At 40.2% G+C, this 18,241-nt stretch overlaps 1 protein-coding gene across 25 annotated transcripts in view; it reads right to left on the bottom strand.

Annotated features, from left to right (window-relative positions):
* CAMK2G (calcium/calmodulin dependent protein kinase II gamma) overlaps positions 1 to 18,241 on the bottom strand; it is a 361,588-nt gene that overhangs the window by 105,608 nt on the left and 237,739 nt on the right. For all 25 annotated transcript variants that reach the window (XM_077454530.1, XM_077454505.1, XM_077454508.1 and 22 more), the window contains exons 6-8: positions 3,631 to 3,703; positions 803 to 905; positions 59 to 142 (exon numbers count right to left, since the gene is read on the bottom strand). In XM_077454530.1, coding sequence (XP_077310656.1) covers positions 59 to 142; positions 803 to 905; positions 3,631 to 3,703 — 260 coding nt within the window. The remainder of the gene's footprint in view (positions 1 to 58; positions 143 to 802; positions 906 to 3,630; positions 3,704 to 18,241) is intronic.

Genomic DNA, 18,241 nt, shown 5'->3' with positions numbered 1-18,241 from the left:
ACACTGTGCAGTAAGCCAACAATGAATCTGGTGCAAACAGAAAATTCTAACTCCTTACCACAGGCCCATATGTCAACTGGCTTTCCATAAGGGTCTTTCCTTAATACCTCTGGCGAGAGGTATCCTGGTGTGCCAGCAAAACCTGAAAAAGCAGAGAAAGCATTAAATTACACTGCATTTCTTAGATCTTATGTAACTGCCTTCTCCGTATCACAAGCAAGAGTAATACTGTAGTTTCATACAATTTCCCACAGCAGCCATAAAGGTATAATAGAATGCTGGGTTTAAAGATCCAGGACAACGCAAGCAGAGAAAGGCTTTACATCTAAGGCATACACATGTATGCAGAAATGGAAAAAAAACAGCAGACACTATTAATACATATATATCCATGATTTTATGTGCTTTAACAATTACACGACAAGGGATGTATCTTTTTTTTTTCAACCTATGCAACTAATTTCTACATTTGGTACACGGACACAAAAGGATGCTAGTTTACAGAACTTATCTCTATGACCTCTTGTGTTTACGGGTTTTTGCTTGCACTACTGTGGTGAAACTTTAGGCACATTCTTAAAAATGGATCTTAGGTGTGCATATTTGAATAGTTCCATTACCCACTATGAGCAATAACCCGACTACGGTTTCAATACATGGAACTTGTATGCAAATAGCAGGTTAAAAGGCACCAGTGCATACTGGAGGCCTTACAAGAAACCAGAGGGTAAAACAGCTACTGCAGTATAGGGATCAGCTCTACTGAATTCATTTAAATGATGAAAGGACTATGCATGCTTACCAAACCATGCTTGCTGGTCTCCCTGGACTTCAATGGCAAGACCAAAATCAGCCAGTTTCACAGCAGCCCCCTTGCATTTGCTAGCCAATAACAGGTTCTCAGGCTACACAGAAATAAGAGTTCAAGTGAGGTCAGACAAAACTGAACATTAACTGTTAAACAAAAATAAACATTCAACTCAAAGTCCATTTACCGTAATATGATCAAAAACAACATGCTGCAAATCTACGGACTATCTATAAAGAGAACTCGTGAAATGCAGGAAATGAATATACTTGTAATAACATTAGTGATCACTAGGTGGCAATCATAACACTTTTACGTAGCAATGCAGAGGTATTAATCTTCCACTGCCTCAGCTATCTAGTGTTTTGCCTGTCTTATGATTAGCCCAAGAGGCTTATGTGTAAGTGCTTAGGAGTAAGAAGACAGTAATGCTCTGGTGAGTGAAGGGAAAACCACTGCTAGCAGATGTGTAAGAGGGCACTGAAGTGAGGGAAAGAGAACAAAAGTGCGCTTGGTTAATCATGTGTATGCAATCTGTAAGTATTGTGCGCTGAGAGTTGTAGTGCTTTGAAATGGCAAGGTAGTTGACCCAAACAAAAAGCTCATTCTACATATGATACTCACATTATTTACAATGATATTCTACACAAAGACTTTCTGGATGTACATTTAAGGGGGGTGGCGCAGTGGCTTAGAGGTTAGCACTTCTGAATTGTGGCACTGGGGTACAAGGTTCAAATCCTGGCCTGGACACTATCTGCATGGAGTTTGCATGTTATTGTGTGCGTTTCTGGTTTCTTACTAGACTCCAAAGACATGCTGGCCCTTAAAATGGTATTACACTCAAATATTCACCCCTTCGAGACTGGGGGAAAAACAAGCCTGAACACAATTTTAGAAGTTGACATGTGTTAGTAAAACTGTACATATCGCAACTAGTTTGTTGGATTATCCCTTGTTTTCTTTTCAGGACAAATTGGGCTTTCGTTTGGTGGTGATTGGTAACATATCTCCTGATTTTTTTTTGATTTTTTTTAGTACAGGAAAAATACCCTAAACTAGAAAAAATATTTTTTTCATGTAGCTGCATATTTTCTTGCTATTACCATGACCTACCACCAAACAACCACCCAAAATTACCCTTTCCTGCTCCTGACAATCTTAGCGCTACCACATATGTGTATGTTATTTCTACCCATAATAAGGCCCATAAACAATAGTGTGCATTTTTCTTTTTTATCCTACCTATAACACACTGATGGCTCTATTAAAAATAGCTTTTTTAAAAAATAAAAATAAAATACTAAACAGAAATATCAGTCCTTTGACCCCCAACACTAACCCTGGCACTGACCTAGATCAAACCTTGATTTTATTTTTATGTATTCACATATATTTACATCCTTCTCTCCTACATTCGGAAGAAGAAAAAACTGGGGTGGACTATACAATGACTGATCACTGTAATAGCCAATCAGAGGCTAACGCAGTAATCAGGTGACTGGGAACCAGGATTAGTATGAGACCCAGGGTTCATATATGGGGCCTCATGGAAAACCCACTTCGGCAGGAAGGGGTTAATAAAACACCGTCAGGAAGGATTTTTATGACAGAAGAGGCCCTAATGGTTTTGCCATAAATGCTTCCCCCTGCCTGTCAGCAATATTGCACACTAAGCCGCTTATGCACAACTCAGAGTACATTTACAGCACCCGCCCTGTGCCCGGATGAAGTCACTCCTGTGTGCATGCGCATGTCATGACAGAATGGAAATTCAAGCAGCTGAACAGAGCAAACCCAGGCGCAAGGGTTGGGAGAAAACGGAAGCATCCCATATTTTGACAGGTAAGTCTGTCCTTGTGCATACTAGCACATTATGGTATAAACCTGCAGGGAGCTGGTTTATAAAAATGTATTTTGTGGCATTTAATGCTGTTTTAATGTATGGGTGTTTGTGAAATATTGGACCTTAGATTGTTTCTCCATTGCTCCTTGAGATAAGTGACTGATATGAATGAATAGTATGTAAAGTAATGTGTCTATTGAGAGCCCTATATAAATATCTGTAATACTTATATTGATACAGCTTAACTTTCATACAAAATATGTCACTCTGTCATGCAGTGTCCCTTCATCTTCCAATCCACCTGTTATAAAGGTTATTCCTGGACCTGCAGCATGCATCTGTGATACAGCTCTGATTGGCCCTGTCTATACCATGTGATCACTGTGACCAATCACAGCTAGAAACACAATTGTACACACTGAATAGCATGAATCAAAGCCATTAATTCATTACAACTGTCATGTGATCTGCTGTGACTGGTCACAGTGATCACATGGTATCTGCAGCAGGCCAGTACAGAGTTCATCATGGGCCATGGGAGCACGGCCCCACGACCGTGTGCGAGAAGTCATATGACGTCCAACCTGAAAGACGAATGTCCCACCCAGCCTATCGTCAAATGACGTGGTTCATCTTCAACTGCTTGGTAGAACTTGGGTGGAGCCATTATACACAGAGTAGACAAATGCAATCTGAAAGTTTTAAGTCATAGGCCAAGCATGGAACACACAGAGATAAGGGTAATTTGCTACTGAGGGGAAGCCAGGTATGGCCTGTCACAAATTCATTACTTTCAATGGAATTCCAAAATTGTAACCGTGTTGGTTTTCCCTCTATGCCAAAGTCAACCTGTGATGTAATAATTAATAAAGAGCCAGGCCAGAGTTCAAGGACAGATCCCTAAACTACTAGGCATAATACTTTAAAAATGTATCCAAATGACTAAATATACAAAGAATAAAATCCCCAGTATTACCTTAAGATCCCTGTGGACGATGTCATGTTGGTGGATGTGGTTAACACTCTCCAGAATCTGGTGAATACAGTGGCTGCAAAGCCAAAAAAAGACAAATGGTAAGTAATCAGTGAACACAAGTGTTTTTTGTTAAGTTGCAGGCAAGAAGGTAGCAAACTGAATAGTGTGGTCGGATATACACTATGGTTAAGTCATTGTTAGCATTTCATTTACAACTAAGTGTGTGGGTTTTTTTTTACTGCAGAAGATATTAAAGAAATAATTTTATGGCAACACTGGCGCTTCTGAAGGTTGTAGCCCACAGCAACCAGTCAAACTGCATTACTTGCTACTGGTAACAAGCCTTGCATTTTATTGCTCCCCTTTTCCGAATTCATCTTTCAGAGTGCCACAATAGGCCATTTGTAAACTATAAGTAATGCAGCACTACAATTACAACTATACATAATGGGGAGAAATAGGATTATTACATTTAGCTAATATCACATTAAATATTTTCTCTCTTCAGCCATTCCCTTCTCTTAGCATGCATCAATAACCTTGTCAAGGAGTCACTGGAGGGATCTTCCTCCCAAAGCAAGGAGTGACCTAAGAGCCACATTTCTATAATGAGGTCAACTGAATGTTAACTGTCAAGTTGTTTAGTAAAGGAATTGCATAATAGTTATTTTAGATTTAATAAGTAATACAACACAGGTTTTGCTTGTATGGGCTTACAGTTTGTCAATGACACCAGTGTCAACTGAATATTCCTGCACTTATAGCAGTGATTTACCAACTAGGGCGCGTTGTGACATTGCAGGGAAATTGTATGTGTAGATAAATACTGCATGTATCCGATGTGACAAAACAAGGATCAGGCAAGAATCTCTATGGGAACACATTCAGCATCTTGTAGCATGGTACTGGCAGTAAGAGGAGTCGCCGCACCACAGGCTAAAGTTGTCTGGAGCTGTGCGCTCCAGTGACCATTTTGGGTGAGCCCATGGTCTATTTTAAGCAAGCATTTGACTATAAAAACGCACGTTTGTGCAGAAAAAGGTAAATACACCACTAATGGGAAGACTATAGTTCATTTATTAAGACATTCTTGTAGGGGACAAAATTGTACTCCTGACCCACAAAAGTAGTATGGCCAAAAAAGATTTAAAGAGAAGTATGGCTTCTTTTTTTTTTAAATTTTAAATTCCACTTGCCTAGGTGGATGCAGCATTGATCTGATGCTGCATCTGTCCCCCACCTTCTCTAAGGCCAGGAACTGACCGATCAAAACACAGCCGATTGCTCAGTTTTTCCTGCCGCTCTGAGCAGAGAGCCGTGACTGTCAGTCACTGGCTCTTTGCTCCCCCCCATTCTCACTGGAGTGCTGAGCTGTAGAGGGGCGGGAGTTGTTGGCTCAAGCTCTCTGCGGATCGCTGAAAGGCTGAGCCAGGTGGCGGTCAAGGCAACTGGGTGAATCCCTACCATATGATCACAATCTTTCTCAAGCCTGGACTGTCTGGAGTGATGTCAGACAACAGCAAGCTTTAGCCCGCCGGTTACAGGAGTACAGAAGTAACTGCACTCCTCCGATTCACACAAATGAGCTTTGGCTGTACTTTTCCCTTAGCCATACTTGTCTTTTAACCACTTGACCTCTGTAAAATTTACGCCCCTTCCTGGCCAGGCCATTTTCTGTGATAAGGCACTCTGTTACTTTAACTGACAATTGCACATGTCATGCAATGCAGTATCCAAATAAAATGGATATCCTTTTTTTCCCCCCACAAATAGAGCTTTCTTTTGATCACCTCTGCTTTTTTATTTTTTGCACTATAAATAATAAAAGACCGACAATTTAAAAAAATATAATATATATATATATATATATATATATATATATATATATATATAAATATATATATATATTTTACTGCTATAAAACACATTCAATAAAAAAAATCTAATTTCGTCATCAATTCAGTCAAATATACTATGCTGCTACATATTTTTGGTAAACAAAAATCCCAATAAGCATATATTGATTGGTTTGCGCAAAAGTTATAGCATCTATAAACTATGGGATATTTCTAACTATATATATATATTTTTTTTTACTAGTAATGACGGCGATTGGCGACTTATAGCAGGACTGCGATATTAAAGCAGACAAATTGGACACGGACACTTTTTGGGGATTAGTAACATTATTACAGTGATCATTGCTAAAAAATATGCCCAGTCACTGTACTAATGACACTGGCTGGGCAGGAGTTAACATCAGGGGGGCAATCAAATGGTTAAATGTATTCCTAGCCAGTGCTTTCGTACGGAGGGGGAGGTGCTTTTACTGAGGGAAGGCATAGATTAGTGTCCCTGCCTGTGTACTTGACAGTCGGTGAACATCGAGTCCTAGGTACCTGCCGCTGGGCTCTCACCGTTTGTGAACACAGCGGGAGGAAGCCGCTGGCAATGAGCTTGCACGCATCCTACCCAGAAGAGCCAGATTACACACACACATATATAATATTATATATATATATATATATATATATATATATATATATATATATATATATATGCATCTCCGGCACACAGGTGCCACCTTGTAGCAGTAGCTGTGGAGTGGACCTGAAGTGGTTAATTCTAGCCATTTTGAAAGGGATGGAAAGCCTGAGAATCCAATTTACATAAAACATCAATCTTTGCAGTATGTAAAAGCAACCACTTAGGAGATAATTTTTCTCCAAACTCCAAGGTGTAACTATCCAGTTCCACCTTCAGCAAGCTCTTTAATGTAAAATTGCCAACAACCCTGCCAATTTTAACTGACCGTATACATAAACATCACCTTTGGTAGAAACTACAAACTAAAGCAATCAGCAGTTCCAGCTATAGCTAGAAGCTAACAGCACTTTGTAAAACATTAAGCCCACAAATGGAAATGATGATTAAAGCTATTTATTTATTTTGAAGTATATTTGCTCAGAAAGAAGCCAGAAGGAATTTGTCACAAGGCTATATATTAAAAAAAAAAAAATACAAATTGCTTTATTTTTGTAGGCCGGGGCACATAAAACAGATTTATTTGAAAAACTCTTTAAATACTTTCTGCTGGACCAATTGTAGATAAACTTCGGGATAGATGCTCTCTAGTACTGGCAGGATGTACCCGTGCGCTCTCCCAGAAGGATATGCAGTGATTTCTGATCACAGTGTCCAGTCGGACTTGGTACCATGTGATCACAGTGTCCAGTCGGACTTGGTACCATGTGATCACAGTGTCCAGTCGGATCTGGTACCATGCGATCACAGTGTCCAGTCGGACCCGGTACCATGCGATCAGTGTCCAGACGGACCCGGTACCATGCGATCACAGTGTCCAGTGGGACTCGGTACCATGCGATCACAGTGTCCAGTCGGACCCGGTACCATGCGATCACTGTGTCCAGTCAGACCCGGTACCTTGCGATCACTGTGTCCAGTCGGACCTGGTACCATGCGATCACTGTGTCCAGTCGGACCTGGTACCATGAGATCACTGTGTCCAGTTGGACCCGGTACCATGAGATCACTGTGTCCAGTCGGACCTGGTACAATGCGATCAGTGTCCAGTCGGACCTGGTACCATGTGATCACTGTGACCATTTTCAGCGATCACAGATACAGTAGTAAATAAGGCAGTCATTTATGATGCCTGGCTACTAATGTGGGATTTAACGTGGGAAGCTGTGGAAACTGATGGCTAGCAGACAAGCAAAACTCACAACATGAAAGGAGATTTTTCGAATAAGCTTACACTGAATTGTCAAAATAACTATTGTTTGTTTTGCTATTAAAATGCTGATGTTAAAAAATGAAAGTGTATGTTGTGACTACAGAACTCCTTTAAAGTCTCTTAATAATAAGCTAACGTTTATTAATATTTATCCTAATGTTAAACATTGTTTTCTAAGCAAATTCTATTTATAAATGTTTTCGCACAAAAGTCACAGAGCTTTCACCCAGCATTCACACATTTATCTAATGAATTCAATTGAAAAAATGTGTGAAACCAGGATAAAAGTTGTGTAGATCTAGTGTGAAAACTTCTAACACTTAACCCCTAACTGACCAGATAAATAGCTTTAAACACAAAATTATTTGAGGACCTAAAATCTTTGCACACTACTGTATAGCAATGGGTGGTCTCACTGACCGGCAGGGAAGCTCAGGGGCAAAGCCAAATTGACTTTTAACCACTTGACCGCTGGAAAATGTACCCCCCCCTTCATGACCAGGCCATTTTTGTGATACGGCACTGCGTCACTTTAAAGGACAATTGCGCGGTCATGCAACGCTGTACTCAAAAATTGTGTCTTTTTTCCTTACAAATAGCACTTTCTTTTGGTGGTATTTGATCACTTCTGCTTTTATTTTTTGCGCTATAAACAAAAAAAAAAAAAAGACCGACAATTTTTGGGGAAAAAAAACAAATATTTTCTACTTTCTGCGGGACTGCGATAGTGCATTGGACACTGACACTTTGCGGGAACCAGTGACACCAATACAGTGATCAGTACACTATCACTGTACTAATGACACTGGATAGAAAGGTGTTAAATATCTAGGACGATCAACGGGTTAACTGTGTGCCTAGCCTGTGAATAATTATGTGCTGCTTTTACTAGGGGAAAAAGATGCATTCTAGTCCCTGCTTTGCAGGAACACAAAATCCATCCCTTCCCCCTGTCAGAACGGCAATCTGCCTTGTTTACATATGAAGCTGCGATTCTGTATTTTTTTACAGATGACAGGGATATCAAGTGGCTGGCACCTGCAGCTTGGCTACTGCTATGAAGCATGAAAGCATAAGCAGCTCGCCATTGGCCCCTGCAGGTGGAAGAGCAAGATCACGTATATATACACGTGATCCTGTGCAGAGCTGCCGCCTTGTAGCTGTAAAACTGCTATAGGGTGGTCAGCAAGTGAGGAAAGACCAAGCTTTGTATATGTTCAGCTTCCAAAATATGGTATCTGGCAAAAAATGTTTTACAGTTTTTACTTGGCTTATACATTTCTTTCTATATGGCCAGTTTGAACTGCCCAGGTTAGACAGTTACTTTATACAGTAAAAATCATTCAGCCTCCTCCTCCTAATATTGTCAAGTGCTGTGACCAATTAAAGAAGAATTTCAGCCAAAAGTGAAAGTTCTGCTTGCCTGCCTTTCCCAAAGTAAACATGCTGGAGCCGAGACGTGAAGACTGACAAAGAATTGGCCTGGGTGAAGACAGCGCCGAATCCCTAGACAGGCCAGTGTCCTATTAAAAGTCACCAGCTACAGCTTTGCTTCAAGAGTTAAGCAAATCAAGAAGGTAGAAACTGATGCAGATTTTTGAAATGCACACTAATCATTCATGTTAAATTATACTTTCTGAATAGCAACATCACAGGACACCAACAAATGGGTTCAAAACATCTTGAACGGTGTTCCTCCCGTAAGAAGGTACCTAATGTATAGTGATGTGTGCGACTACTGAAAACAATATCCACTGTCAATGATACCTAAGGTTTTTCATTGTCTATGACTTTAATATACTAGCTTGGGGGTCACTAGGGACATTGTATGGCCATAGAGAACTGAAATTCCCAGTTCCAACTTTGGGTTTGCCATATAGGTCAGTTTTGAGTCATTTAACAGGAAAGTATAAAAACAATCTAGTTAAATTGACAGCACAGTCACACTGGTCCAACCTCATCTTGAGTAGGCGGTTCACAGTTCTGGGCACCAAACCTCAGGAAAGACATCTTGAACTACCAGAGAATGGCAATTAAACAGCTAAACAGGGGTGGGGGGGTCCTAGAGTATGAGGAAAGATTATTGAAATTAAATAAGCAATTATAAAGAAGCACTTGAGAGGAAATATGATAGAATTATACAAAATTAAAACAGATGACTGCAGAATTGGGAATAAACTGTTCAATCTAAGGACTCTGGAGAAGGCACATAGTTACAATATGAAGCCGGAAGAGAAGCAATTTAATCTTAAAGGTAAAGTCAATTGTATTACTTTTACCTACAGGTAAGCCTATAATAAGTCTTACCTGTAGGTAAAAAAAGAATATCTCCTAAAGCTGTACGGTTTAGGAGATATTCCCCTCGCAATGAGCCGCGCATGCACACAGGGCAGACTCCGGACTTTGCCGGAAAGAAGTCTCTTGCATGCATGTGCGGGAGGGACGACATTGAGGCTCCAGCCACTCACAGGTATCCTGTCCCCCCCTCCCCCCGAAAGGTGCCAATTCTGGCACCAAAGGGGGAGAGGAGACAAATGAGCAGACGTTCCACTTTTGGGTGGGACTCCACTTTAATGCATTTGGAGCTGAGGAAAACGAGAGACGATAAAGATTAAAAAAACCTACGTGCAGCAGGCCCCTTAATACGTACCTGTGTCCCATCTCCTGATGTTGCACAAGAGACTCAGCTGTCCAGGAATCTCTCTCCTGATTGGCTGAGACAGCAGCGAAACATCATTGACTATCGCTGCTGTCAAAGTCAGTGAGCCAATGAATGGAGAGAGGGGATGAGGCCAGGCTGCAGCTCCGTGTCTGAATGGACACACAAAGCAGAGGCTTTGCTCGGGTGCCCCCTTAGCAAGCTGCTTGCTGTGGGGCCACTCAACAGGAGGGAGGGGCCAGGAGCACTGAAGAGGGACCCAATGCAATATATGGACCTGCGTCTTTATTCACACATACCAACTATATGTAAATAATTACAGATCTATTCCTAAAATGACCAGTAACAATTAAGAAATGTGTTTGGTCAATCCTGCAGTAGCATACATACAAGCCAATAAATTAAAGTCATCAAATGAAAAAGAAAGCTTTAAATGTCATCTCTCTCTCTACAGGCACATCCATTAAAAGATATAAGCATATAATTACATGGAAAAGGGAAGGGATTTCCTCCAGAACGATCACCACACACACCCGATTTAAAGGGAAATAAATATTTCACTTTTATCATAACCTGTCAGTGAAGACTAATCTCTTTGAAATACAATTGCTAGAAGGCTGGATTTGGAAACCTACACTGCTGCGCATCTGCAAACTTCAGCTCCGTCTTGCCGTTGGGAGCACAAAGGGTTTGTGCGAACACACATTACGGCAGAGTTCTTGAAAATTTGTTGCTTGGCAACCAGTGCAACAGCCTTTTAGAAGAAGATCAGATACATTCTGCTCTTCTCATTTTCCTCAGCTGCATATTTTACATATTCCTATAAATCTCTGCTGAGGTTAAAACAAAGAATTGCAGGAGTGTGTTGCTAACATTAGGATTGTACTTGTTCTTGCTTCAAAAAGGATTGAAACATGGATTTCTGTGTAAGCTCAGCTTTGGAATCCCCAGGTCTTAAAATACGTAGCCGTACTGTTAGTCTCCACCGCTAGGCATTCTAATAGTAGCACAACTGTCTTTAAAACTGGTTTCCTAATAGCTTCAGTGGCCCATGAGAATGAGTAGATATTTGTATGCTCCAGAGATTTCCTGGTGGAAGAAACCATATAAAAGGCCCATCAGCTTCTGGCTGGATTCCACTGAGTGTATGCCATTGGTGAATGCAAACTAAATACCAAGCGATAGTCTTGAGTAATCACAAGGCCATCATTTTTAGTCAGCCCTGCTGTAATTTTAAGTCAGCTCCAGTGGGCCCTATTTTTTGGGGTTAGGGTATGAGTGCTTTTGCTAATGAGTAGCACATCTATATTTTGCTGCTCAGGTTCCATAAATCTAGTGTTTGACCTACCTGGTGTGAAGTGGGTATATACACAGGCAACTATACTGCATTAGATATGTAAATTAAATATTCAGTGCTTACCAAAGGGATAATATGACCATTAATATTAAAATTTGTTTTATAAACATGAAAAGAATGTGAAAAAATATATATATGTGTGTAGGTGCCACTACTCCCAAGAATTAAATACTCAATTTACACATATGTATATATAAAGGAATTGCGCAATCCTAAATCACATAAACTTACAAACCAAGTGAAATCTCAAAAAGTGATGTTAATCAAACAACCAGTGGGGAAAAAAAAACTGATAAAATGAATCTAGGGCTGAAACAACTAATCGATTAATCGACAATTAATCGATTACTATTTTCATAATCGATTAATCGGCCAGTAACATAATGGGTTAAAAAAAACTAAAATGAGCCCTTTATAATACAAAGAGCAAATAATCGCTACTTTAAAGAGGGATTCCACCTACAAAAAAAATATTAAAAGCCAGCACCTATAAATACTACAGCTGCTGACTTTTAATAAATGGACACTCACCTGTCCCGGGTTCCAGCGATGCCGGCAGCCGAGGCCGATCGATCGCTCAGCTCTCAGCTGCTGCCGCCACCATTTTAGGTGAGGGAATCAGGAAGTGAAGCGAATCGGCTTCACTTCCCGGCTCCCTACTGCACATGCGCGAGTCGCGCAGCGCAATAGGAATTGTCCGCGCTGTCTCTGAGACCTGTGTGTGTCCCAATTGTGACACCGGAGGGGGGGAGGGTTCCGATCAGCGGAAGTTCCACTTTAGGGTGGAAACCCGCTTTAAATATTACTTTCACTGTTCTACAGTAAAAAAATGATCCCCTTACAGTAGTGATTATGTGCTTTTTCTACTATAAAGGGCTAATTTTAGTTTTTTTAACCCCATTATGTTACTAAACGTCTTAGATCTGGTTCACATCTATGTGGTTTTTTTTTGGTGCTTTTTGCATAAATGCACTACAGTTCATTTACATGCTTTCCTATGGGACACGTTCATATCTGAAAGGGTCAGGGACTTTTAACGCGAAATGGTTCTTTATTGGTTCAATATACTTCAATGGAAAAGCTGCAGAAAAGCATGTAATGCATTTTGCAGCAATTTGTGTTTTTTAATCTGCCCAAAAAATGCAAAAATGCAAATTGCAGTAAAATCATGTGCGCAAAAATCAAAACGCACAGCAAAGGGCACTGCAGAAACAGATCAAAAGCAAACTGCATAGGTGTGTACCGAGCCTTATGCTAGCCACGCAGATCAATTTTCAGATGAGAATATTCAGACTAAAAATCTTTGTACATTCACTGAATGAAAATTTTGGTTGAAATTTTCACTTGTTTTTAAAATGAATGTAATATCTGAACGAAAACCACATACACTGTCTGAAAATTCCTTTGACTAAGAAGTTTTCTATTTCTAAATTTTCCCATCACTGTGGTTGAAAATGAACGTCAATTTAAACCAATTTTTTTTATTAAGGTTATTAACCGATTAATCTAAACAATAATCGGCCAACTAATCGATTATGAAAATAATCGTTAGTTGCAGCCCTAAATTAATCAAAAACTAAAAGTATTTTAAAGTCCCCAGAAAAAAACATAAATTAAATAATGGTGAGTGTTGATATAAGATTCCAATTCAGCACCTGGATGGCTGCAATATTCAATATAGAAGGATAAAAACAGATGACCTCTTACCGGACAAGATGGACCTCAGACTATTGGGGTCAATTAACCAAACTTTTGATCCCTATAAGCTGGGGTCCATCTTGTCCGGTAAGAGGCCATCTATTTTTATCCTTCTCTGCTGGGATATAAAAGCACCTACTATTGAATATTGCAGCCATCCAGGTGCTGCATTGGAAGCTTATATGAACACTCACCATTATTTATGTTTTGTTTTTTGGGACTTAAAATTAATCAAAAATGAAGAGGTTTAAACAGTTTTTCCCCACTGGTTGTTTGATTAACATCACTTTTTGGGATTTCACTTGGTTTGTAAGTTTATGTGATTTAGGATTGCGCAATTCCTTTATATATACTGCATTACTGAAGCACTGGTCATTGCCTGTGCAAAATAAAGGTCACCTTCACTACGGACGGACTTGAGGAAATGCCTGGATTAAAAACATCTGCACATTCCAACAAACACAGTATATCACTGAACATGCATTACAAATGAACATTCTTTTGCATTCACCTTTTTAGCTGTACTATATGTGAATACACTCTGACTCCGCATTATTTTTCATTTGTCCTAGTTGAAGAATGTTCACAAATGCCCCATAGGCACAAATCAAAACTTTTTTTTTTTTTTTTAGAACAGGTATTAATCCCATTGGTGGCTGTAGGGCAATATATAGAAGAGGCATTTACGCAATACAAGCCACGCCAGCTCTGGCAATTATAACATCTATGACTTGGGAAACTTTTAGTGTTGCAACTCTAGTTGCTGTCATTTTATAAAAAAAATAAGGGCTGGTAAGTATGGCTGGTACCTGCTTAAATGAAAAACCCATTGGCCTCCTCAATATTAGGATTCCCAGATGAACTTTCTGACTCTGCCAGTTCCATAACTGAGATCTCTGCATTGCTGCAGTAGGGAACTATGTAATGCAAAATACATGGTATTAAAGTGGTTGTAAAGGCTAAAGCTTTAGAATGCATGAAGGTAAAGAAAAAAAACTTTCTGTGCGCTGCTCCCCCCTACAGCTCCTCCCTTATGTTCACCTGAGCCCCCTTTTGACCCAGAGATGTGCACGAAAGCCTCGGCTGTCCCAGGTCTCTTTCTCCTCATTGGCTGAAACACACAAGCAGGGCAGAGCAGGGGATGTGACCAAGCTGTGGATTTGTGTGTCTTATGGACACATAGAACAGGACTCGGGAGTGAGCACACGCAAGTGCCCCCATACCAAGTGGCTTGATAATGGGGAAACTGGTCAAGGGGGAAGAGCCAGGAGCGCTTGCGGGAGACCTGAGAAGAGGAGGATTGGGGCTACTCTGTGCAAAACCACTACACAGAGCAGGTAAGTATGATGTTTGTTATTTCAAAAAATAAATAAACCTTTAGAATCCCTTTAACCAAGCACAAGGACCACCTTGTACTGGCTGCAGCATGTTGGTAGTGGAACTTGTGCGTGGAACTTGCAGGTGGAGATCTCACTGCCTATGTACTAATATAAGACTCTTGTAGATATCAGTATTATTCGATTGGCTGCTCGGTGGTATATGTTCAGCGTGTATAGTGTGTAAATCTCCTTTAAATGAGAAGTCTAAGGATTTAGCACATTTGGGTGGATGTGGGCAGACTCAGCAATTGACAAGCTGCTTGATAATCCTATTTACGCCTTTAATTCTAAAAAAAAAATTATTAATATTGTATAAGGGAATATGGAGCAAACAGCACACTGTGAAGAAACCACTGATAGGCATAAAACTGCACGGAGGGCCAGGATCTGGCAAGATTTTGGAGTATTAACAGACCCAGCTTTTTAATTTGAGGGTCAGCTTACGTTTATGACCTACTTCTAGCGAAGGGTACTTTGCACACGGTACTGACGTATAAAGATCAGATATTTGTGGCAGAGGATGATCTGTATCGCACATGCACGTATTTGCGCATATTTGTTTGTATATACACACACGCACATGTAACAAACTTTCTCCGCATCCATTTTGCATGACGGGAGATTGTGACCAGTAAATAAATGTGTAGTCCATAAGGAAGCCCCATACACCATACAATCTCTGTGCAATCACTATATGAAAATCCGGAAATTTTTCTTAAATCGGTGTGCTTTCTTCAGATCAAAACACACCACTGCAGTGCCTTTCACCCCCCTTCTGGGTATCGCCTCACCTGATACCGTGGACCCCAGGGTGTATTAATGGGGTCACATGCACTTTTTAATACTCAGATGTTCATCCACTCCAAATGCTAGACTTCAGAAAACAATTCATCAGAAGTAGGTGCAAGTCAGCCAGAAAAGGCAAGCACAAATATCCAGTAGGGCAGACCGTTTCATGACCTTTCTTTTGCCATCCTTTGAAGAAGCCAATCAGGGTGCAACACGTCAGTTGGACAGTGACGTCATGCTGGGCGGGGTTAGAGACGGCATCCGAGAATGGATTTTGCCAGTTTTATACATTGCCTGTTTATTATGGAATACATGTAAGTGCAATACCCATTTATATGAATAAACGTTTGTGAAATGGTCTGCACTACTGGATGTCTGTGCTTTCCTATGGCTGACCTGCTTCTGAGAAATTATGATCTGAGGTCCGGCATTTGGAGTGGATAAACAGCTGAGCCATTGCATTAAAAAGTGCATGTGACCTTATTTATACACCCTGGGGTCCACAGTATTAGGTGAGGAGATACCCAGAAGAGGGGTGGTGAAGGGCACTGCGGTGGTGTGTTTTAATGTGAAAAAAGCATACATATTTTCATATAGCGATTGCACAGAGATTACCGTATTTATCAGCGTATAACACGCACTTTTTTCCCCTTAAAATCATGGGGAAAATCGTGGGTGCGTGTTATACGTCGATCACCGCTGATTGTGATGAGAGGAGCGAGTGGAGCAGAGATCCACAAAGCCGAGTGTACTTCGGCTAGAGCCGGCTCCACTCGCAGTCCCGCCCCTGACTGTGCGAAGAGTCAAATCTAGCTGAAGTACACTCGGCTTTGTGTATGTCGGCGGCAATCGCTCCTCTCCTCCGATCGGTGCCAATTTTAAATGATACAAGGCTGCAAGGACACTGGGGAGGCTGCAGATGGACACTGGGAAGGCTGCATTGATGGACAAGGCTGCAGATGGACAATGATAGGGCCGAATTGATGGACAAGGCTGCAGATGGACAATGATAAGGCTGCATTGATGGACAAGGCTGCAGATGGACAATGATAAGGCTGCATTGGACAAGGCTGCAGATGGACAATGATAAGGCCGCATTGGACAAGGCTGCAGATGGACACTGATAAGGCTGCATTGATGGACAAGGCTGCAGATGGACACCGCTAAGGCTGCATTAATGGACAAGGCTGCAGATGGACACTGATAAGGCTGAATTGATGGGCATTTAAATGTAAGTTTTTTTTTACTTAAACTTCCCTCCTAAACTTTGGGTGCGTGTTATACGCTGATAAATATGGTATATGGTGTATGAGACGTCTTTATGGACTACAAATTGTTTTACTGATTTTTGATACTTGTGCACAATTCTGAAATGCAATATATAGGATTTACACACACGTATATATGATTCTATGGTTTACATTCTTTGATGTATTTATGAGATTTTTTAATTATTTTTTTGCATATCACTTTATGATTAATTAAGCTGAGAGCGCTTCACGAATATTTTGTTTAGTTTCTATATACAGTGTAGTGATAACACAGTTGGGTGGCAGCTGCTTTCGGCTAGGGAAGCGTTTTATTCTTATTTTCATTTTGATTATATATAATTTTTCTAGCTTATTCAGTAGCGTGGGGTTATTTATTTTGTACGTGTGTATATGCCTGTAGAAATACAGATTTAGATTTTTCTTGACTAATCTACTGTATACACAGTGCAAGTTTAAGCACCTGTGTGTACAGGTCCATTAAAAACAATGTGGAAAAAAAAAAAAGATATCACCCGAATGCCTAAACATGCTGTGCAAGAGGCACAACAGGTGGCATTCACCTGATACAAACTGCAAGACAACCCTTTTTTTAAATATTGAAATACATTCACACAATAAAAATAAAAAGGAAAAAACAAACATAATGTGTATATAAGAATATGAATCAAGATTAAAGACAATGGGTCCTACACTTAAAATACTACTGTTACTTAATAAACAATAACTGTTCCTTGACATGAACTGAATCTTCCTTTTAAGCTTAACATCTGCAAAAGATTTTTGCTATAAAAAAAGCCTATGTTTCCCAGGAGAGCCTCCTAGTATAAAGGCCCGGCATGAGGTCCCCAAATACCACCCAAAAGGCTTAGTGAGGGAGCCAAGCTTAACATGCAACATCTTGCCCAAAAATGGACAAAGTCTTCAAGTGTCTCGGGGCCTGGCACACATAACTTAGATTTGGGAATGTTCCCTAAGTGGATCTCGGTTCCATTATTTTGCTAGTTTCCCGTCAGTTAAGCACAGCCTATTCGTGGATACCATATCAATCATGCTTTGTAGCAGAAACAAAAACTTCTCTGTTCTGAGTCTCTCTATGCCTTCGGGACTGGATCGAACAGGAAATGAAAAAACAAAACAAAAAAAAATAACTTTTTTTTTGTAGGTCACACATTTCTCTTAAGAGAGAATACGGTAAACTCAACACATTTCAAAGAAAGGAAAACATTCTATTTTCTTGTTGATCCTCCTGACTTGAGGACAAGTGTCTCCAGATTGCTGTGTGATCATTATTTTGCTGTGGAAACTCATTACTTAACCTCTCTAAACACCAAATAAAGGTATCCCTGCGTCTGACAGCCACGACAAAATTCAATGAATAGTCTGTTCCTGGCCATGCAGCCACAAACTGTTTTTTATTAGTCTTTACAGGTCCAGCAATGCCCCAAGTGTCAGCATTTTAAATGCTTAGTACAACTGTGCCAATAACTATATACAGAAATGAAAACAGTTATGGGAACTGAGATTGGGTTCAAAGACAAAAAGAAGTCATGAAAAATAAAAAAAATGACAGCTATACGATTAACCACTTGATACTAAAGCTGTTAGGTTAGGGCTTTTCCAAGATTTTCAGAATCAAACCACATATGTAAAATAGACACTATATTACCAAAAGTATTGGGACACCTGCCTTTACACATACAT

This window comes from Lithobates pipiens, unplaced genomic scaffold, assembly GCF_037356315.1.
Source record: "Lithobates pipiens isolate NorthernLeopardFrog02 unplaced genomic scaffold, aLitPip1_a1.2 Scaffold_25, whole genome shotgun sequence".
Classification (NCBI taxonomy): Eukaryota; Metazoa; Chordata; class Amphibia; order Anura; family Ranidae; genus Lithobates; species Lithobates pipiens.
The sequence above is the reverse complement of the archived record's forward strand: the minus strand, read 5'-3'. Positions and strand labels throughout refer to the sequence as shown.